The sequence below is a fragment of the Exophiala viscosa genome (assembly GCF_022695815.1).
Source record: "Exophiala viscosa unplaced genomic scaffold EDD37scaffold_1, whole genome shotgun sequence".
NCBI lineage: Eukaryota > Fungi > Ascomycota > Eurotiomycetes > Chaetothyriales > Herpotrichiellaceae > Exophiala > Exophiala viscosa.
This window is the reverse complement of record NW_026944353.1, coordinates 4,543,502-4,564,296: the sequence shown is the minus strand read 5'-3', so window position 1 is coordinate 4,564,296 and position 20,795 is coordinate 4,543,502. Positions and strand designations below refer to the sequence as shown.

At 51.2% G+C, this 20,795-nt stretch overlaps 7 protein-coding genes across 7 annotated transcripts; 4 read left to right on the top strand and 3 right to left on the bottom strand.

The window, feature by feature from the left end:
- Positions 1 to 2: 2 nt before the first annotated feature.
- EDD37DRAFT_662045 (NAD-dependent 15-hydroxyprostaglandin dehydrogenase) lies at positions 3 to 1,154 on the bottom strand. The gene is made up of 2 exons (XM_062819148.1): positions 520 to 1,154; positions 3 to 380 (listed from the first exon to the last, which is right to left on the bottom strand). Exons 1-2 carry the CDS (start codon positions 1,092 to 1,094, stop codon positions 65 to 67), a joined length of 891 nt encoding a protein of 296 aa, XP_062676085.1. The 5' UTR covers positions 1,095 to 1,154; the 3' UTR covers positions 3 to 64.
- Positions 1,155 to 1,497: 343 nt separating this feature from the next.
- On the bottom strand, positions 1,498 to 6,253 carry EDD37DRAFT_557542 (uncharacterized protein; the record flags this gene model as incomplete). The annotated part of the gene is made up of 4 exons (XM_062813711.1): positions 1,498 to 2,512; positions 2,563 to 2,724; positions 2,783 to 4,691; positions 4,738 to 6,253. 4 exons carry the CDS (start codon positions 6,251 to 6,253, stop codon positions 1,498 to 1,500), a joined length of 4,602 nt encoding a protein of 1,533 aa, XP_062676084.1.
- A 555-nt stretch (positions 6,254 to 6,808) lies between these two features.
- EDD37DRAFT_86078 (uncharacterized protein) lies at positions 6,809 to 9,081 on the bottom strand. The gene has a single exon (XM_062820361.1). The coding sequence runs from the start codon at positions 8,789 to 8,791 to the stop codon at positions 7,052 to 7,054; it is 1,740 nt and encodes a 579-aa protein (XP_062676083.1). The 5' UTR covers positions 8,792 to 9,081; the 3' UTR covers positions 6,809 to 7,051.
- Positions 9,082 to 9,119: 38 nt separating this feature from the next.
- EDD37DRAFT_85847 (Cu2+-exporting ATPase) lies at positions 9,120 to 13,282 on the top strand. The gene has a single exon (XM_062820358.1). The coding sequence runs from the start codon at positions 9,426 to 9,428 to the stop codon at positions 13,095 to 13,097; it is 3,672 nt and encodes a 1,223-aa protein (XP_062676082.1). The 5' UTR covers positions 9,120 to 9,425; the 3' UTR covers positions 13,098 to 13,282.
- A 713-nt stretch (positions 13,283 to 13,995) lies between these two features.
- Positions 13,996 to 16,726, top strand: EDD37DRAFT_605052 (uncharacterized protein; the record flags this gene model as incomplete). The annotated part of the gene is made up of 3 exons (XM_062814788.1): positions 13,996 to 14,031; positions 14,086 to 15,556; positions 15,606 to 16,726. The coding sequence occupies 3 exons, from the start codon at positions 13,996 to 13,998 to the stop codon at positions 16,724 to 16,726; spliced, it is 2,628 nt and encodes an 875-aa protein (XP_062676081.1).
- Positions 16,727 to 16,964: 238 nt separating this feature from the next.
- On the top strand, positions 16,965 to 18,023 carry EDD37DRAFT_86021 (uncharacterized protein). Its single transcript, XM_062820359.1, has 3 exons — positions 16,965 to 17,482; positions 17,562 to 17,784; positions 17,874 to 18,023. Exons 1-3 carry the CDS (start codon positions 17,464 to 17,466, stop codon positions 17,938 to 17,940), a joined length of 309 nt encoding a protein of 102 aa, XP_062676080.1. The 5' UTR covers positions 16,965 to 17,463; the 3' UTR covers positions 17,941 to 18,023.
- A 519-nt stretch (positions 18,024 to 18,542) lies between these two features.
- EDD37DRAFT_618822 (uncharacterized protein) lies at positions 18,543 to 20,771 on the top strand. Its single transcript, XM_062815832.1, has 4 exons — positions 18,543 to 19,317; positions 19,364 to 19,527; positions 19,581 to 19,690; positions 19,745 to 20,771. Exons 1-4 carry the CDS (start codon positions 18,835 to 18,837, stop codon positions 20,527 to 20,529), a joined length of 1,542 nt encoding a protein of 513 aa, XP_062676079.1. The 5' UTR covers positions 18,543 to 18,834; the 3' UTR covers positions 20,530 to 20,771.
- The last annotated feature ends 24 nt before the right edge of the window (positions 20,772 to 20,795 follow it).

Here is a 20,795-nt window from a genome sequence, read left to right as displayed (position 1 = left end):
CGAAGCATAGTGTTGCGACCAACAAGACGTTTCATTGATCATACTAACATCTGGGAATGTCTATTCAGTCCGTCGCCACTTTCTTCGACCCATCATACTTTCCATCCTTGGACAAATGAGGCAAAACTCCCTTAATCGCCTCAGCCTTGTTACTCGTAGTACTCGCAGGACCTCTTGGCCCAGAATCATTCAACAATTCTACCTCCCTCCAGTTCCCAATATCACAGACCTCCAGGATTGTCCCAGCCTTGTACCTCGCGTCCGTGAGTAGCGCAAACATAGCCTTCGCAATCTCCTCTGGCGGTAGGAGAAAGTCCTTACTCAAGTCCAAGAATTTCATAGTCTCAGGATGATCCGTGTACAGCGGTGACCCAACGACCCTAAACACAAGATACCACGTTAGTACTCCTCATATTCATCACTGCCATCACGGCCGAGCAGTACGGGCAGCTTTACACCCATTGGGTGCAGCTAAAGCCATACACCCTTGGCAGCCATCGACGAAGAAGGGACACTCACCCAGGCGCCACCCCAACGACCCTAATCCCACTTAATTCCTGCAAAGGCGCCATCCCTCGTACAAAACTGGAGATCCCATGTTTTGAAGCAGTATACAACGGCGTAACAATACTCGACCGTTGCGCCGCAATACTACTCGTATGTACAATCGCACCACCTTTCCCCGCTTCCACCATATTCCGGATCGCCAGCCGTGAAGCTTTAATAGGATGCACCAGGTTCACATCGAGGACTTTATACCGCGAGCCTTCATCGCTGTCGACGTCGTCCCAGAACGTATTCGTGTTGGGCTCGTATATTCCCGCACCGGGAACAACAATATCTGGAACATCACCGAACGTTTCGCGGCATACGGTGAATGCGCGTTCCAATTGTTTCCAGTCCGTCACGTCTGTTTGTTGGAAAATGGGCTTATCAGACTCGAGAGTTGCCAACCATTTCTTAGCGTCGGCGTGGAGGCCGATGTCTGCGATGAGCACCTTGACGCCGGCGTTGTGCAGGAGCTTGACGAAGGCGAGGTTGATGCCTGAGCCGCCGCCTGTGACGAGTGCGATCTTGTCGGCGAGTTGCTCCATGATGTGTGATCTTGTGCTGGTAGGTGAGATGGTGGTGGGAAGAAACCAAGTGTGAGCCTTGTTGTTCCACGTCGGAGCCTTGACCTACAAGCTTTAAGGCTGGACCCCTGTGCGGAGGGTAGCCTCTTGGACCTCGGCTAGATGGGTTGGAGTCTGAACCATAAAGCCGTGCTGATCGCCGTTGCGACAAGAGTTCCCCTAATCCGTAATCTCACTCTGGTAGGTGTTAAAGTCAGCGATTCTTCCGTTTATAAATCTATGTCGCTTAGCATGGCGTGGAGGAGCGAACCGGCAGCAATCGCAAAACACTGCTCGCTGGCCTTTGAGTGTAGTCCATGGCTATCATAGCATTTCTAATCATCTACTTTCAGAAGCCTTCCCGTGACAACGACAACGACATCGTTCATTCCTTGCCAATCTTGCGCATGGCCTCCAGGAATCTATCTTCAAACAAGTGGGCCGATGTCTGCTGGTAGACCTCCCTCCCTGTCATGACCCGCTTGCCACATTCTGGACAACCCTGAGAAAATGTCTTTGCCGAATATGGGTGCATCTTGACGCAAACCGTCAAGTGCCCAACCTCAAACTGGGACCAGGTCTTCTCAATTTCACGGACCTTGCCAGTCTGCACTCCCGGGATCCGCACATTGTCCTCCATACCTGTCTCGCGCTTCAACAACTGCACAAATTCCGTAGCAGTAGCCATAAACAGTCCAAGAGAACTAGGATAGTGCTCGCAGATGTCGGAAACAGCCTTCAATTTGGCCTCGATTAAGTCGTCATCGCTCTTTGAGAGATCACTGTCTTGTGACACACCTGATCGGGACAACTTGGACTTGATAGCTTTAGCAACGAGGTTGAAATGGATTTGATGCAGTCGAATCTCGGCGTCAATCCGCGGGCTGGTACTGATAACTTCATTGTCAAGAGCGCCCTGGCAAAACTCGATGCAGCCCATGGCCTCTTTGTGCGCATACTCCAGCATTTTTAATGCTTGTCGCTGAACACCGAAGGAAGGATCTTGAAGACCAAGGAGATGACTTGCCAGTCGTAGTGTGTCAGAAAGGCGAACACTGATGACGCGGCATTCCAACACATCAAATTGATGGTGGAACACGAATACGTATGACGGCACAATATCCGGGAATGCTTCATGTTGCTTGCCGACGTTGAACTGGATTCGATCGATGACTTCTTTCCGATAGCTCACAATAGCTTTCTGCAGGTCAAGTACTTCACGGTTGCGGCGGAGGATGAGAGCAATGTTCCCTTTTGCGGCCAGTGGATTCGGTCGAATGTCCTTAACAAGCGAATCGAATGTACCGGCCAGTTTCTGCTCCACGACATCAATTGCCGTGGCGTATCGATGAACCTTTCGACCCATTTTCGCCACCAGACGGTCCACAACATCTGCAATACTGGCGGAGTCGGAAATGGTTGCAAGACAACATAACATGTCTGATGATACAGGGGAGGCCACCGGTTTGACACATGGGTCACAGACGTCTTGACAACGATTTTTGCAAGGGCCATGTTCGCAACTTTCGGAACATGATGCACCACACGACTTTGGACATGACTTGCCGTGATGACATCTCGCCATGCAAGGGTGACCACACGGTTTGGGTGCCTCGCAAACCACCAAGCAGTGTGGGTGTTTATTCTTCTTTTTGCAACTCTCGCAGGACCCACGGCATTGGTGACCACACCCCAAGATATGAGAACAGGGCTGATCGCAGAACGTTCTCGCGTCCGGGTCTTCTCCGCAACGAATGTCAAGTGTATGCCCGCAATCCAGAGGCTTCCTCGTGATGACGACCTCGCACTTCGCCACTGTTCCTGAGCAGAGAGCTTTACCTGGGTGTCCGCAGGAAAGAGTGATCTCATCAACAGACTGCTCGCATGGCCCACAGGTCTGATAGCATAGTTTAGAGCATCCGTGTCCGCAGGAAAAGACTTTCGTACAAGGCTCCTGGCAAACGAAGCGAGCGTGGAGTTGGGGTGGATGGCATGATTCCCGGCATTCGTGCCCACAATCGAGACGTTGCCCGCAAACGGCCGAACATGCTGGCACAGCGTCAAAATCAGAGGGCTGTCCGACAGCATGGCGGTGCTCTGGGTGGACGTTGCAGCAGGTCATGAGGGATGCACCAATCCGGCCACTGAATGTCGAAATGACCTGCCTCCACATAGGGACTTGAGACAATGTTTGAGAGTCTCCAATGATGTAAAAGCCATTTTGAGCTCTGCTACAGGCGACGTTGATGCGGTTCATGGTCGCCAGAAATCCAGCCGATCCCCCACTTCGGACAGTGCTGAGTATGATAACCTTTGCCTCTTCGCCTTGAAAGTTGTCGACACTGGCAACTCTCAGCATGTCGCACATTGCAATCTCATCCTTGGTTGCTTTGCCTTCATCTCCCAAGGCAAGAAGTTCTTCATCAAGCAGTAGTTCTCGGTCTTTGTCGCTAAGCCAGATATCACAGGTGACAGACAAACGCTCATGAAGCTTCAATAATTGTCCAGAGTACGGGGTCAAGACTGCGATATCACCGTGATCGTATGCACCTGCACGGAGCAAATAGTCAACGAGGCCCGCGACCATCTCGACTTCGTGGAGGTTGATATGAGACTTCGAGTCATCTGCTTCGAGCTCCTGGATGCGATGATCCCACCAGAACATTCTCTGCTCCAGACCCTGTGTTGGAGGTCGCCCGAGCGTCGTCTCATGATCTCGCAGATACGGATAGGTAATGCGAGTGATGTTGGCAATATCTGGATGCATACGGCGTTGTATGTTCAGTTGGCTGATTGGAATCGCCGAGACTGAAGGGTCCCTTGGAAGCATCAGGCGCTCCAGCAGCGACTCGTCCAATCTGTATTGCGAACCAGTGCGAGTTTCTAGGCTCAGTGCTTGTTCGTTGGTTTCAGGTCGGAGTTGAAGAGGATCACCAATAAAGATGGCGTGCTGGACGGTTGGAAGCAATGAACACAGAGTGTGAGCTTCCATAACTTCGCCGGCTTCTTCACAAATCACGATCTCGACGTCAACGGAGAGCAATTGTTCCCATCTGGCTGCACAGGCAGTTGTCGTCATGCCAATCACGTCGTGGCTTCCCATGATTCGGATCTCTCGCTCGCCATTCACTCGCTTCATCTCCTGCGCGGAGTCCTGGAATTCGAGATAAAGAGCCGTGAGCTTTGCAGCAAAATGTTCTTGGTCGACTTGTTCTTCCCAGGAGCGCAGCAAAGCCTGACGTTCTCCGTAGGCCAGGGTCCAGACATTGCTGTCACCAGCACTGTTGCTTTGACGCTCCGTAAAGTATGTTATGTCCAGTAAAATTGCTTCGACCTCTTCCGAAGGTGTCTTGTCACGATTCAGGGAGACCTCGTTCAGTCTCGTAGCGAGTTCAACGTGCAGATCTCGCAAGCTCTTCAGATCGCCACCTCCGGACCAATACTCAAATGTGAATGCTTTGGCAAGCGAGGACGCGGCATTGGTGGTAAGCTGTGCATGTACCTTGGGGTAGCGCTCGAAAAGGATCTCCTCGACGTAGTGCCATGGCACCATTCCAGTGTGGGCCTTGGAGGAGATAGCTGGACCGTTGTCAGTAGTTTTCCGAAGCACATTGAGGATGACCACAGTTACCTTTGCATATCAGATCCAGTTCAGAGAACGTCTCCTTCTTTCGAGTCGCGTAGACATTCATGGCTTCTGATTCGTCTTTCGTCATTCGCGTTTTACGTTTCCGAGTCTTGAGATTTATCTGGTCAGTCCATTCTTCCTTACTGCCAGACCCGACTCGCAGTAGACCTGTCACGCCGGCATCACGGAGATCCTTTAGAAAGCTGTCAAGAGCGTGATTTGTCAAGCAGACGACCAAGATGGGCTTCGCGGTCGGTCGCGACGGGAGAATGGCCTTTGCGAGCTGAACGCCAAGATAGGTCTTCCCACAGCCTGGTGGACCTTGGGTAAACGCAAACTCTCGCATTAGACTGTTTCTGAAAGCCACAGCCTGACCGTCATCGAGTGTCGTATCGCGCTTGAGAACGTCAAGGGCCGTATCGCGAGACAGGTCTTCAGGGGACATCGAGGTGTTGCGGCTAGAGGGTGATACAACACTGCTGAGATCGTAGTTGAAGCCTGGTGCAGTTGCATATGCCGGTGGCGGACAGTCTATAATGGGAGGTTGTCCAGCCGCGAGGTTTTGTTCCATGGCGAGCCAGGCCTCCATCTGGGGCATCGAAGGCGCGATATATCTTCTGAATGCAAAGTCCGACTCTCTCATCTCTTGAAGACGTTTCAGGCAATTGTAGAACCCTGCGAACAGTACTTTTGGGAATTCCACAAGGACCAGTTCAGTATGCTGGCAAAGACCTAGGCCGAGGCGACAGAGTTGATGAACATCATCGCGGCTGCTGGTGGGAAGAAAAGCTAACTGAACGGCAGCACGACGACCGCCACCGTTGAAACTGTCCATGGAAAACGTGGATTGCGACAGGCTGACCTCGAGGAAGTACACTGACAGCTCTCTCGTCGAGTGGTCAAGCTGGAGTAGAGCCATAAGCATGCCTTCCTGCAATCGGCCACAATCGTACATGAAGCGGCCTCTCATGAAGGCTGGGCAGGTATAACTGGCACGAACGACTATTGACTTCGCCTCATGAGCCAGGAGCTCTTCGACCTGAACGTGGGGATAGAGGAAATATCGGTTGCCGGCAAGTGTTTCATGGCGTGCGTGATCGTGATCTAGAGCTTGAGGAAGACCATTGGCGTCGACGTTAAGGAAGGAAGTCTGAGCGGCGGAATAGCATATGTCTCGTATGGCCTCAATGCTATCGTAGCGAAGCTGACGGAAAAGTGAGTCCAACACTCGTGCAGGACCATTGGGTAGTGGGTGATCCCAGCGTATGTCTTTCTTCGGCATGTAGATGGGACGATCTATTGCAAGTATCTCGTCAATCGTGGGTAGTATGCGAATCTCTCTGTAGTCGACTTTATCGTTGTCGTGGCGCGGACCGCTCGAGGAGATCTCACCAGGACCATCGTCGGTGAATGTGAGTTGAGGGCGAGGAGTTGGTTCGAGGACATGGACTGGAGCATTGCCAGCATGTAGACCTCCTGCGGCACGAGGACGACAACCTCTGATTGCCGCCATGGTGGTCGTCATGGTGTTGACGTAAGTGGTGTGGATTGAGAAGAGAGTGAGATTAAAAGGTGTTTGAAACTTTCTTCACAGTTGAGTCTGCGGTGCACTCAGACATACTTCTTGGCACGACGAGGTAATCACCATCAGGAGGACGTCGGGTCTGGCAAGAACCTCTGCTGCGTTGGACCACAGTCTCCCTCCAGAGGCATCGTTGTTTCCTTCTCCGATCCAGTTCAGAACTTCCGCACATGTAACGACCTAGCCAACACAGTGTTGCCTCAGGCGGACGACCACGAAAACAATGCCCACAAATAACATGCATACAGCATCCTACCCAAGAGACTGACTATTGCTGGCCGCTACGTCTTGCTCTCTGGGTACTCACCATTTGGCCCATGCCTTTGCTCCTCAATTACCAGGGAGGGTCCGACCACGAGCACTGCCGAACTACCCAGCGTTCCAGCCATGGACATGATGTCCCTTGTTCTTGTGCCTCTCTTGCCCTGGAGTAATTGGCCAGACAGCGCCAATTGAGTGCATAACATACAAGAAGCGACATCGTTGTTGTCAACGGTTGTCAAAACCTCATGCAGATAAGATCTCCTCGCGTAAGGCAACTGTGCCGAAGTCACATCAGGAAAGCCGTTGTTCAACACAGGCTTTGCTAGGTATGATGCAGGATATTGCTACAGAGAGAAGCTGCACGACAGCCCTTCTTGCAATCCTCACAATTTGTTGTCGGCCTTTAATCTTGTGTTTACAGCAGGCACAGAAAGCTTAGAGTGGTGGACAGGTGGAAGGTCTGTTTCACTTTCGGCCTGCAGTAATATTGCCACTCCCACTGTACTCGTTTCCTGGCATTCCTCGGACCCAATGACTGAATGTCCTACTCTCTTTGCCTTCCAGTAGTATGCGCAGATCCTCCCGCTCTGGTGGCAACTGTATCCCTTGTCCAGGCTTAGGGTACAGTGCCGCATGTTCATCGTAATATCCGTCGTACCCTTCATCAACAGCGTCGCCTGCATCGCGATCGAGTAGTGGCGGTGGGTGCGTGACTGGTGTAACATATGTAGAGGTAAACTTGGCTTGCGGGACTGTGGCTGGTGGAGGCGGTTGGACAAGTGTCTCAAATAGTGGTAGATCAGGAGCCAGATCTGAAGCCTGCATGACCAGTGACACCAGATTGTCTTTTGAGAGGGTGTTCAGGTAAGCCATTTTCTGATTGGGATGCAGATAACGTCCTCCTACGCGTGGGCCTACATAGACAGGCGCTGCTGTGATGGTGGGTTTTGATACCTGAGCTTCCTGCGGAATTGGTTTGGTTTGTGCCTTCTTGGCCTTTTTTCCACCGTGCAAGATCCGATCACACTCGGAGCAAAACCAATCCGCTTTCGAGTTTGAGACAGTTTCCTTTGAGATTTGAGGCTCATGACAGCGTTGATGCCAGCATTTGTTACAAGCGTCACAGAAGACAATAACATTTCCGGGTGGACCATGTCCACGTAGACAATGTTCGCACAGGGCGAATTGTTCTCGACCACGATATACGCGCCTCTTAATCTTTGGGTGACTTTTGTGAGTGGAAGAGGGTGTCGAAGTGGCATTGGTATTGGAGTCTGCTCGCGTGAACTTGCCCGGACTGGCACTTACAGGGGTGGGCGTGACATTCGTCAGGGGTGTAGGCTTCTGAATCTGACGACCTGACCTTGTTTGTCCAGTAGGGTTATACTCCTCCGATGACTCCCGAGAGTCGCCGGTAGCGGATTGGGAGGTGGACGATCGTGCCTTTATGATGTCTGAATCGCCGCTTTTGCGCTTCTTATTCGGAGGCTTGACAATGTCGCCAGCCGAATGCGCTGAAACCTGAGATGAACCATCGTCGATGCTTGGATATCTTGGATTTCGGGGCCCCCGCTTCACCCCAGGTCTTCCCCTGCCGAGGCCCTTGCCAGCTACGACGGACCCATCAGAGAGGACGTACTGCTTGTTGCGTTGAGGAGCCGACGTTGTAGCGGCTGGCGTTAGGGCGGAAGACGTGTTGACGCTGTTCGCGGGAAGGTCTGATTGACTCGTTACGGTGATGGTGGTGTCGTCGTTGCCTTCTGGCGCGTTCACGGAACGAGGAGGTAGGCTCATTCTTGATGGGCCTCTCGAATAGCGGAAGTCGGGATCACTGTCAGTCTGCAGCTCGTCTTGGCCTGCTTTATACACCAATAGATCTACTCTCTCAATACTTGCGGCCGGGTCTCTAGACGATGCACCCACTTGATTGATGGCGGCGGGGATCGTATGTCCATGAGGAAGAATATCTGGAAACGAGCCTCTTCGTGGTCCACTGCCAGCTTGGAGATTGGCAGAGGAGGACCCGTTCAATGAGTAGTCATTGGAGCTGACGCCGGCATTGGTGGTGAATGTGATAGGAGGTACAAAGGGAGCTATATTGAAGGGTGTCGTTTCTGATCTCGATGCTGTACTGTTTTCACCCACATTGTCCTCTTTTTCGCGGTTCGAGGTAACGATTGACTCGGTTGGTGGGGTAGTAGCCATGACAGATTCTCGGCTTTTTCAGTATGTGGTTATTCATGTGATTGGAGAAGATGGGACGAAAGGGTCGCCGTGTCACCTCAAGTCAGCCTCGTCAACAATCTGGGTCGTACATGACCGCTGAGATGGCAGGTATCCTCTCTTCAATACTTCGAGGTGGTTGAAGCTCGTGAGGCGGACCTGGTATGGTTGATTGCACACTTGAAAGTTCCAACTACCCACCAGCTGTCAAATCAAGATAGAAAAGATTGTGCCACGTGATCTATGCACGTGACTCGGTACTTATTTACCAGGTAACCGACGATATCATTTCGCTTCCCACGCTATTTGTGATCTTGTGTCGCATTACGCACAAACCGCGCAGCGCCAGAACCTCGCTATCAGTCACCATGATTCGAAATCACTTTGGAATCCTGGTCAAATAGGATCTTCGAGGACATGCTTTACGCACAATCTACGCAGCCACTGAATGCATCTTTATCAACATGTTTGACGAGATCTCCGTCCCTTTCTGCTTTCATTCACACATATCTCCCTCCGTTCTTCAACTCTTCCCTCTCAGCGCAAGTCCAAAATACAAACACGGTAGCGCTGTGATTGTTTTTAAACTCCCTCCTTACACATCATTACGAGGGCGATGGCAGACTACACCTCTGCATTGTTAGTATCCAATATCCACTGCCCGTCCTGTGTCACCCATGCCCAAGATGTCCTACGTGAGATTCCAGACATCCAGTTGCCGATCCATGTTTCGTTGATTGACCATACCATTCGCGTTAAACATGAACATGACAAAACGCAGGAGGATATCGTCAACGAATTGATCAAGGCAGCTTTCGAGGTCCAACATGTCACCACCATCGGCCCAAATGGTGTGCAAACACACGACTACGATGTGTTACCGAAACCTACCACCGTTTCCTCCTCAAGATCAACATGGCTCATGTCTCGAGCGCAACGGAAGCACATTGAAAATTGCAAGGCATGCCAGAGCAAGAGAGAGCGGACACCGAAACGATCATGGGCTACACTCATAAGGCAACGTCGACTGCTGCGAAGCAAGACCGATGACACTGCAAAATCGGATGATACACTCGTCAACGATCAGCCTGCTGTAATAAACATTGACGGTGCTGCTGATGATGGACATAACGGCCTCTACGTCGCAACAGTCGCCATAGGAGGGATGACTTGCTCATCTTGCAGCAGCACGATTACAAAAGAATTGAATGGTCTCGACTTCGTGGAGACCGTCGACGTCAGCCTTATGACCAATAATGCACGAGTGGTCTTTCTCGGGACCAAGGCGGACTCTGACAAACTTGTTGAGGCCATCGAGGACTTGGGCTATGAAGCTACAGTCAATGATGTTCTGCCACTGAAACAAACAAAACCTTCGCCAGAAGATGAAAGTGATGAATACAAGGCTACGTTGAGCATCGGGGGCATGACTTGTGGAAGCTGTGTGGGGACAATCACTCGAGGAGTTCAGGAGCTTCCATTCGTGAGCTCGGTCAATGTTGATCTGGTGGGAAATCGAGGCGATATCGTCTTCCGCGACAGACAAAAACTCGATGCCATCCTAGAGAAAATCGATGACTTGGGCTACGATGCTACTGTTGTTGAGGTGGAGTCCGTCGGGAATCCTGCTCGGTCTAAAGCGTTGGAGAGGACGGTGCAAGTCAGGATTGATGGCATGTACTGTGAGCATTGTCCGGAGAATGTGGTCGCTGCGCTCCAAGATCGCTTGCCCTCGAATGCTGTCGAGGGTGGACATGCATACAGCATCACTCAAACACCGACCTTCAAAGACCCTCTTATCACGATCGTCTACCGACCCTCGCCCCCAGAATTTACTGTGCGCAACTTCATCTCGGTCATCGACGCCTGTGAGGAAGCATTCAAAGCCAGTGTATATCACCCTCCAACACTAGAAGAAAGGTCGCGTCGCATGCAACGTAAAGAACAGACAGACATTCTCATGCGGCTGGTCTTCACCGCTGTGGTTGCCATCCCCACTCTTATCATTGGTGTGGTCTACATGAGTCTGGTGCCAAGTTCAAATCCTACGAGGCAGTGGTGGCAACAACCTGTACTTGCAGGGAATGCTATGCGCGAGGAATGGGCCTTGTTCTTCATGACGACCCCAGTGATGATATTCGGCACCGACATATTCCACACTAGGGCTTTGAAAGAGATCAAGTCTCTCTGGAGGCGCAAAAGCAAAGTGCCCATACTTCGCCGATTCTATCGCTTTGGGAGCATGAATCTGTTGATCAGCGCTGGTGCCGCGGTGGCATACTTTTCATCTTTGGCGGTCCTGATCATGGACGCAACCAGCCCTCGGAATATGAGTCAAAGCCGGTCATCTGATACATATTTCGACACGGTCACCTTTCTCACGTTTTTCATTCTCATTGGCCGGTTTCTGGAAGCCTACAGCAAGGCTAAAACGGGTGATGCTGTGGCCATGTTGAGCAAGCTACGACCGTCGGAGGCACTACTAGTAGAGGACGTCGTATCAGGTGAGACAGCGGGGCGGGCGACCATTCAGATGGTCCCTGTGGATCAACTGGAGGTTGGGGACAGCGTTCAGATTCCTCATGGCACGTCGCCACCCACAGACGGCTTCATAGAACAGCAGGGTACCTTTCTCTTTGACGAAAGTTCTCTCACAGGTGAATCAAAACCTGTCAAGAAGGTGTGCGGTGATGAAGTTTACACGGGTTCGGTGAACGTCTCGGATCCGGTTCGAATCAAGGTGACTGAGGTGGGCGGTACATCTATGCTCGATCAGATTGTCAATGTCGTCCGCGAAGGCCAAGCCAAACGTGCTCCAATCGAACGCATTGCAGATATCCTGACAGGATATTTCGTGCCTATCATCACACTCATTGCCATCATCACCTGGCTCATCTGGTTGGGCCTGGGTGAATCTGGAAAATTACCACGAGCGTGGCTGGACGTGTCGAAAGGCGGCTGGGCGTTCTGGTCGCTCGAATTCGCTATTGCGGTATTTGTGGTTGCCTGCCCTTGCGGCATTGGGTTGGCCGCACCTACTGCGCTGTTTGTCGGTGGCGGACTTGCTGCCAAACATGGCATCCTCGTCCAGGGTGGAGGTGAAGCGTTTCAGGAGGCATCCAAGCTTGATGCGATTGTATTTGACAAGACCGGGACATTGACAGAAGGTCAGATGAAGGTGACTGACTTCGAAGTCCTTCACCAGCATGAGCAAGATGTGTTGAACATCGACCAAAAGATCCTTCTTGCAGCGTCTCGCTTGATGGAAGAGTCAAGTACCCATCCAATCGCCAGAGCTATTGCAGAGTTTTGCGCACAGCAGTCTGAAGTCCTGGACATACGGTCAGAGGACATCAAAGAAGTGCCTGGACAAGGCATGACTGGACAGTTCACCGTCAGTAAAGACTTGGGTAGCGCACGATACGAGGCTGCACTTGGCAATGAACGGCTTCTAGGGTCGATCGGCCTGGGTGAGACGTCGTCCAGTAGGATCTCGACGAAATCGGAGAAAGAACATGACACAGTCGCGACAAAAGATTACTACCTTGATCAGATCCTGCAGAAACACCAGTCCCTGGGCCACTCGACTGCTATCTTTGCGATCAGGAACGTAACTGCAGACTCGTCAGCTGCCTTCATCCCTGCAGCCGTATTTGCGATCGCAGACCCTATCCGCACAGAAGCCCCCGGGGTCTTGCAGGCGCTTCGAGAGTCCAATCTCGAAATCCACATGTGTACTGGCGACAACCAGACTACTGCCCTGGCGATTGCTTCTCAGCTGGGCATTCAAGTCAGTAATGTTCGTGCAGGTGTTCTTCCGCAAGACAAAGCAGCCTATATCCAGGAGTTGCAAGGGTTGTCCGGGCCGGACTCCGGCAATAGTCGCCAGTCTCGCAGGATCATCGCATTTGTAGGCGATGGGACTAACGACACTCCTGCTCTCTCGGCAGCGGATGTCTCAATTGCGCTGTCGTCTGGATCTGATGTTGCCATCACCACCGCGTCGTTCATCTTGCTCAATTCGGATCTGAACACCATACTGTCATTAGTGAGATTGGCCAAGAGGGTGTTTTTGCGTGTCAAGCTGAATTTTGCATGGGCGGCTGTGTACAATGTATGTTTGGTACCTGTAGCTGCAGGGGTCTTCTTCCCGCTTGGAGCAAGCCATGACCATGGGGGATGGAGATTGGGCCCGGTCTGGGCGAGTGTGGCGATGGCGGCAAGCAGTGTGAGTGTGGTCACGAGTAGTTTGGCCCTGAAGTTACCTGAGATTAGATGGAGGAAGTAGGGGATGAAATAGATCTCTCGCGATTCCTCAGGTAGTCAACCGGTCATAACAATTATTATTATGGCCTACGAGTACAGCGTTATTCTATACTCGTTATACGAGACTTACGCCACGATGTTGATCTTCTTCTCACGCGACTTTGACAGTACATACACGTACTTTCGCATGGGTGTGGCGCAAGTCTAGAAAATCTCGATCGGCCTACCCGATGTTGATCTGGAGTCGGATCCCTCTTCAGCTGAGGAGTGTCACTCTGTCAATCAGGTTCTGACGAGTGACCGGTAGCGAAATGATCAATGCGTAAAAGTGGCTACAATTCACCCTTATCATTGGTGAGCAGGTGATTAAGCCCCGGGCGGCTTTCCACTTAATGATATCACTTTGCAGCTGTGGCTTTGGTCTCCAGCTTGAATTGAACAAACAACAAGCAGATTGCATTGCGCAGCGCATGGGCACATTTGACATCACAGATTCAAAGAAAAAATGCAACTACCCGCAAACCTTCATCACTCCATGGCCAAGTCGATTTGCCAATGACCCAGTTGAGTCTTTGACGTTGACCTCAAATGTCAAATCAGATCATTCCACACTCCAAAACTTGGATCCAGTGATTTTCACACTTCAATCCGCTTGTCAAACGTCGTCATACACCGTCCCGACGCGCACGCCCTAATTGTGTTGTTTTTTACCAACTACTTTGGTCCCAGGGTCCCCCTCCTCCCTTGCCTTGCGATCTACATATTTGAGATCTCATCTCTTTCGCCAAACACGCCTATCTCACCTCCTCATTCGGCCATCTCGTTCGTTCACCTTGGGGCGCCTCATCTCGAAGAGGTTTGCTCTCGTTAGTCAAATCTGACCAATCCTCCTCCCATCGACCATCAAAACATCAAGAATCATGGCGACACTTACTCACTCCTGGTTGCCTCGCTCGGTAGGTGGACACATACAACAAACCATGTCTGAATGTTGCTAACCATGACTACAGTCGACCGGCACTGGCAGCAGTCGAAGTAGCTCAAACTCATTGTCGTCAATCATTTCCACCTTGATCCCAACCGCACTCATTGCCCTCATCGCCTTTACCGTCTTCCTCATCATCCGAAAGAAGTACACCCGTGTATACCGAACTCGAGGAGACGAGAGGCTCTTCGAACAAGGACGACGAACTCCTAAGTCCGATGGAAACTTTTTCAGTCTCATCTACAACTTCAAAGGCCTCCCTGACAGCCATGTCCTCCGACACAACTCTCTCGATGGTTATCTGTGGCTTCGATTCTTCAAAGTCATGATCATCATGAGCGCCGTTGGCTGCATCATCTGCATGCCGGTTCTATTCCCAGTCAATGCTACTGGAGGCGGCGGACAAACACAACTTGACATCTTGAGCATGTCCAATGTGAGCAACCCCAACAGATACTTCGCCCATGCAGGTGTCGCCTGTATCTACTTCGGCTTCATTGTTCTCCTGGTTGCCCGTGAAAGAATCAACTTCATTGGTCTGCGCAGAGCCTTTTTTCTCTCTGCAGCTCATGCCCAGCGACTTTCTTCTCGCACAGTCATGGTCCTCGGGCTCCCACTCGACCATATGGATGAGAAGGTGCTTCGACAGACATTTGGTTCCAATGTGCGCAAGATCTGGTTGGCTACGGATTGCAAAGACCTTGAGAAGGCTGTCAAGAAACAGAACAAGACTTCAATCAAGCTCGAGGGCGCTGAATTGAAGGTCATCAAAAACGCCAACAAACTCCGCACCAAGGCTTTGAAGAAGGACAATGAGGCCACCGAGCAACCTGCCACCCACTGGATTGACAGCAAGAAGCGACCACACCACCGTCTGATGCCCCAAATCTGGAAGAAGGTGGACACCATCAATTGGTCTCGTGGCACTCTTGCCGAGCTTGACCGCTTTGTCGAACAACAACAGACCGAGCACCTCGACTTGAAGCACCTCAAAGTTCCCGCCGCCTTCATTGAGTTCTCCAACCAGTCCGCTGCTCACCACGCTTATCAGTCTATCGGCCAGGGCAAGATGAACAAGTTTCATCCACGATACATTGGAGTGCAGCCTGACGAAGTCATCTGGACCAACCTGGGTGTCAGCAATGCGTCCCGCAAGATGAAGATAACGCTTGCCACAATCTTTATCTGGCTCTTGATCATCTTCTGGGCCATTCCCGTGGCGTTTGTTGGTGCCCTATCCAACATCAATTATCTCACCAACAAACTCCCGTTTCTCAGCTTCATCAACGATATTCCCAAGGTCATTCTGGGTGTTGTCACCGGTCTTTTGCCCACCATCCTTTTGGCGGTTCTGATGGCGTTGGTTCCCATCATCTGCGGACTTCTTGCCAAGAAGGCTGGCGAGCCCACTATGTCAGCCGTGGAGTTGAGGGTGCAATCCTGGTATTTTGCTTTCCAGGTTGTACAAGTATTCCTCATCACGACTTTCACTTCTGGTAAGCCACTTAACCCGTCATGTCTCTGCAATATACTAACAATGCATAGCTGCGACTTCGGTCACAACTCAGATTATCTCCAAACCAGCTTCAGCGCCGACTTTGCTTGCCACCAACTTGCCAAAGGCATCCAACTTCTACATCAGCTATTTCATTCTCCTTGGTCTTTCCCAGGCTGCACTTCAACTGCTCAACATTGTGCCATTGTTGATGTACACAATCATCGGAGGCATCTTGGATAAAACACCTCGCAAGAAGTACAACCGATTTGTCAACATTCCAGGCCTGGGTTGGGGTTCGACATATCCCAAATTTGTTCTTCTCGGAGTCATCGCCATCACTTATTCATGCATTGCACCATTGATCCTCGCCTTCGCCACCGTGGGATTCTGCTTGCTCTATCTGATGTACCGATACAACTTCCTCTTCGTTCTCGGTAACAAGGTCGACATGAAGGGAGAGGCCTACTCAAGAGCTTTGAAGCAACTCCTGACTGGTGTCTACTTGGCTACCCTGTGTCTTATTGGCTTGTTCGCCATTGGCGTCAGCAAGAATAAGATCAGCATTGGGCCCTTGGTGATCATGCTTGTGTTCCTGATCATCATGATCATTTTCCAAATCATGCTCGACCGTGCTCTGGCACCACTCGAAAGACACATTCCCCTAGATCTGATGTCCGGCAACAAATACAGCACCACCTTGTCAGAGCAGATTATGGATGAGCATGAGATGAAGCAATCACATCTGGAAGCCGGCACAGGAAGCCGCGATAATTCAGCGCCCGAATTCGCAAAGGCCGAGGGTGATGCGCCTCAAGGCAAGACCAAGCCTTTCAACTTCTTGAGCCGACGCCTCGAACCTATGGTACAGAGATACTATGAGTCCAACAAGAGCATTGTGCCGACTTCGGACAACGAGGACAACATTCCCGCATACACATCTGAGGAATACGAAAACTCATACCTCAACCCAGCCATCACATCTCCCGTGCCCACCGTCTGGCTTGCAAGAGATCCAGCTGGTGTCAGCAAGGTTTTGGTCCAGGAAAACAAAGAGGCCAAGATTCCAAGTACTGATGAGTATGCTGAATTCAACGAGAAGAACAAGTTGATCTGGGATGAGGACAAGCTCACAGATACGCCTCTGTGGCAGAGACGTGTAAGATATTGAGAGGGAAGTCGATATCTACTCGATCTCAATGACTCCACTGTACCAGGAGTTTTTCCTTCTTAACGATGGATGATACGGATGGAAAGGCGCACTGGCTCAAGACTGAAAACTAGTAATACACAGATACCCTGTTTCAATAGTCCCTAATGATGAAAAAAATGAATCCAATGGTCTTTCCGAAAAATACAAGTTTCTGCCACACCGCAGGCTGTAGTATGCGCCCGAGTCGTGCATATTTGCTGTCTGTCTCGAATGCTTGACTCCCCGGTTGTCACCAGCTGAGACCTGCTGTTCAAGTCAGAAAGCTTCCCGATGCCCCTATCGCCAGGCCCCCAGGCCAGGTTTGCCGACCCAGCAGTCGGAGACTTGACCGCAATGCACGTCCTGGTCCGTGAAATAGCGGCCAAGTATGCTAAGCGGTCTTTCAGGTACGCTTTCGACTCGCACACAGGCGGTTGAATGAGGACCTCAGCTCTGGACAGACACACAAAGTGCAATTGACCGAAGCGAAAGAGGGGCAATCTGCTTATCCAACCACGTGACACGGCTATCACCGGTGTGGATAGCGAGGTAGCCGCACCGGCATGGACAGCGACTAGCGATCATACTCCGATATCTCCATGCCTACACCTTTACCTCGAGGCCACCCATAAGTCTTTCTCATTGTTCCTCCCATCCTGCGATCGTTTGTGTGATTATCGTCGTCTTACCAGAGACCAAGAGTGCCAGTGCCCAACATGCCAATCTACCATATTGGTGAGTAGTTGACCTGTCCCGAGTCATTAGGGCCGTGCTGGGCCATGCGAGGCACGATCAAAGACTGACCACCCGACAGTACTTTTCAAGCTGAAACCCGGCGTGACGCCAGGTCAGATCTCCGAATTTGTCACTGTAGCTAAAAGCATGGTTGGAAAGGTACCTGGATTGAGAAAGCTCGAAGCCAACACTGCCCATATCTCGACTGCCCATCGTGGCCAGGGGTTCAATTTGGGAGTCGTTGCTATTCTTGACAAGGGAGAAGACATCAAAGTATACGCCGAACACCCTGCCCATCTAAAGTATGTCAACTCTTCCCAGTTTTTCCCCTTGATTTCTCCAATACCGGTTTCGCCAGACGAAATCACACTCGGCGCTGACAGGTCCATAGAGTCCAAGACATTAGGATGAAGATATGCGACGATGCGCTGGCATATGACCTGGAATACTCGGAGTGAACAGGGTCGTCATCGAGGCACCAGTACTTATGAAAGGTACCCGAGCTCTAGAAGTTTAGCTTGAGGTTGTAGGCACAGATCGTGTAAGCAAGTCAAATGCCAGCAAGTTCGATGCAGGATTGAATGTCGAAGGCGCGTCGGACTAGGCCATGATATTGTTAACGCGATGTCCCACGAGAGGCGCAGCTTGCCATCTGGCGAACGGGAATCTCAGGAACATAAAGTACGAGCTCCTAGAAATAGGGGCTGTTTAACCGGGGTTACACCGATAATGACATGTCACTCTTATCAGAAACTGCTCACAATTTGACTACTGTACCATTCCCTCAGCCTTATTGTATCTTCGTTAGGCCCCCCTAGGTGGCCACAGACACGGCTGCAGTAGCCACCCCAACGCCCAGCGTGCCACTAGAATACAGTGCGCTTTGGAACCACGACTTATGCGTGTGGTAAGTACAGGGGGGCAAGCTTGGGGGCTAGAAACCTGCCGATTTCCCGACACAGCCACTTAAAGCAAAGCTATTTCCCCATGCACATGCAGAGGCGGCGGTCAAGTCGCTGCGCAACCGGTAGGCTTTTTGCTTGCTCGCAAACTTTGCTCTGCCTCTTCTCTACTGGGGTTCGTGCGTCGAAAGGCTGAAGATAACGAAGATCATTCGCTTGCCCGGCATATTCATCACACCCTCCTTGCCATTTGACGGGCTGGCCCTCGCTTGATCATGAACGCAAACTTTGAGGCTGCGCCTGCCTCGCGCAGTAAGGCTTCAGCTCTAATCACCAGAAATCTGCCCGTCATCTTGTCTTCGTGGTCATCGCTACCCTCTTCACTCTGCTCTTTATTTGTGTGCGTTGTCTGTGAGCGTCAATCGTGACAGACTGGTGCCAGTATCGACCATGGCGAGAGGCCATGTCTCTTACTTCAGCTACAACCTGAGCAGGCCATATCCTTTTCGCTGGTTCACCCCAGCTGCTGTCGTGGGCGGCGTCGTACTCACTGCACTCTTCTCCGTCCTCAACTTTGCAGCCAATGGATACGTGCTTGGAAGTACATTTGTTGCTGATCCAAACTCTACACTCGCCAAGAAGACTTGGTTCGAAAAACCGCCATTCTCTTACCAGAGTAAACTGTCCGCGAGTTGTCAGCCAGCCAATATCGCTACCAGTACCCTATTGACGGCAAAATCTGGGTTACAGTATACTTTAGGCAATGTCTGGACAGAGGATGAGAACGGTCGTGCGACCTTGTTGCCGTCTTTGACGTATCTCAACAACTCTTTCACAGATTGTGACTTCCAGGGAATACACATCCTCCTCGTCAACTACGACCCTGATAGCAATGGTCCCTACTGGAATTGGAATCGCGACTCTACTGCAACGGTAGGCGTACATCACCATAATAAATATGCCCAGCTGATATGACCAGGGATATGTGACTTGTGCTATTGACAATGGACATCTCCCAGTGCATCTCAATCTAAGCATCACCGTCAAAGCCGCTTTGCAGGGCACAACAGGCACAATCGGGCAGGACTACCTGACCGCGAAGAAGGCGACACAGGCCAGCCTCTGGTTTGGACAGCTTCTCACGTAAGCCTGCCCATGAGAGAAAACAGTTCTGATGCAATGGCTTATTGCTCCAGGTGGATGAACTTCAATCAAATGCTTTTCCAGATGGCGCTGGTGAACATGACGACCCTGGCGCTGTACAGCGAAACGGGAAGCCAGGGGTTGCTCACCGGCATGGGAATGTGTAAGCACTCGACCCGCCGCACAGATGTGACCAACTGACCTAGCATCCACGAAGATGTCGCTCACAGTCCAAACACAACGAGCATCCTTCAAGACGACTTCATGTCCATCTCAGAGCAGATAACAGGCTACAATTCTTATTACAACATCGCCGGCGGCTACTGGAGGGGTCCAATCGGTACTGATGATACACCCATAACACAGCTGGAAATCGGAGGGACAAACATCGGCTACGCAGTCGACGATTTCGCCAAATCATTTTACTCTTTCATCCTGGCCGATCTAGGTCAGACATCCAGCCCAAACGTGCTCGCTGATCCCGACATCCTGGATCAATTCTGGACCGCATGCTACAACGAAGTCGAGCCCAGTCCAATGAACTTTGTGCAGAACGGTAGCTTACCTGACAACAGCTTTGACACATTGAAGAGCATGACTGGTTCTATCGGCATCTCCAATGCGACTCTCAACGCACAGTATCTGTGTCAAATACCGCAACGGAAAGACACTGGTTCCATCCTCGTTGCTCTCATTGTGGCAGACCTTGTCTTGCTGCAGGCTGCTTGGAAGGTCTTTACCTGGATCACTACCTTCTGGCTTGAGAAGAAAGATCCTGAGGCCAATTTCTGCTCTGCATGCGCTGCAAAGTTGGGTTCTCCTTCGGTGGGAGCAGATGGTGGAGCGAACAGGATGGCTAATTCGTATGAGATGTTCAAGGGAAAATTAAGTGGATTTAGAGGGTCGCGTTACGCAAAGCTTCCCGATACACAGGTTGGGGATATGGCTAGGGCCAGCGGTGCAGATAGCCTACCCGCCACAGTGCTAGCTAACAGCCGCTGAGATAAGCTAAGTAGACAAGCTTCAGCAAGAGATGTCGTTGACTCTGTCAATTGAATGACAGGACAGCCTCGCGTCCGCAAACAGTCAGAATGCCGAACATGTGTTTTTCGGTCGCAAGGCTGAGTAAGCCTTACCTACGTCCTCTCTCCAGTAGTGCACGACTCGGTCTTGATATATCACGAGTATGTCGTACGCACTGTGATTAGTGGGTAATAACAGGCTTCCCAGCTGCTTGGCTACCCTGCTGCGCACTATGATGCTGTGAC

Bases quoted from the DNA above. Each gene is read 5' to 3' on its own strand.
- EDD37DRAFT_86078 (XM_062820361.1), bottom strand. From the start codon at position 8,791: ATGGCTACTACCCCACCAACCGAGTCAATCGTTACCTCGAACCGCGAA.
- EDD37DRAFT_618822 (XM_062815832.1), top strand. From the start codon at position 18,835: ATGGCGAGAGGCCATGTCTCTTACTTCAGCTACAACCTGAGCAGGCCA. The intron at 19,528-19,580 runs GTAAGCCTGCCC...TTATTGCTCCAG, and splicing joins TGGTTTGGACAGCTTCTCAC to GTGGATGAACTTCAATCAAA. The intron at 19,691-19,744 runs GTAAGCACTCGA...GCATCCACGAAG, and splicing joins GCTCACCGGCATGGGAATGT to ATGTCGCTCACAGTCCAAAC.
- EDD37DRAFT_662045 (XM_062819148.1), bottom strand. From the start codon at position 1,094: ATGGAGCAACTCGCCGACAAGATCGCACTCGTCACAGGCGGCGGCTCA. The intron at 381-519 runs GTGAGTGTCCCT...TCTTGTGTTTAG, and splicing joins GTCGTTGGGGTGGCGCCTGG to GGTCGTTGGGTCACCGCTGT.
- EDD37DRAFT_85847 (XM_062820358.1), top strand. From the start codon at position 9,426: ATGGCAGACTACACCTCTGCATTGTTAGTATCCAATATCCACTGCCCG.
- EDD37DRAFT_86021 (XM_062820359.1), top strand. The intron at 17,785-17,873 runs GTATGTCAACTC...ACAGGTCCATAG, and splicing joins GAACACCCTGCCCATCTAAA to AGTCCAAGACATTAGGATGA.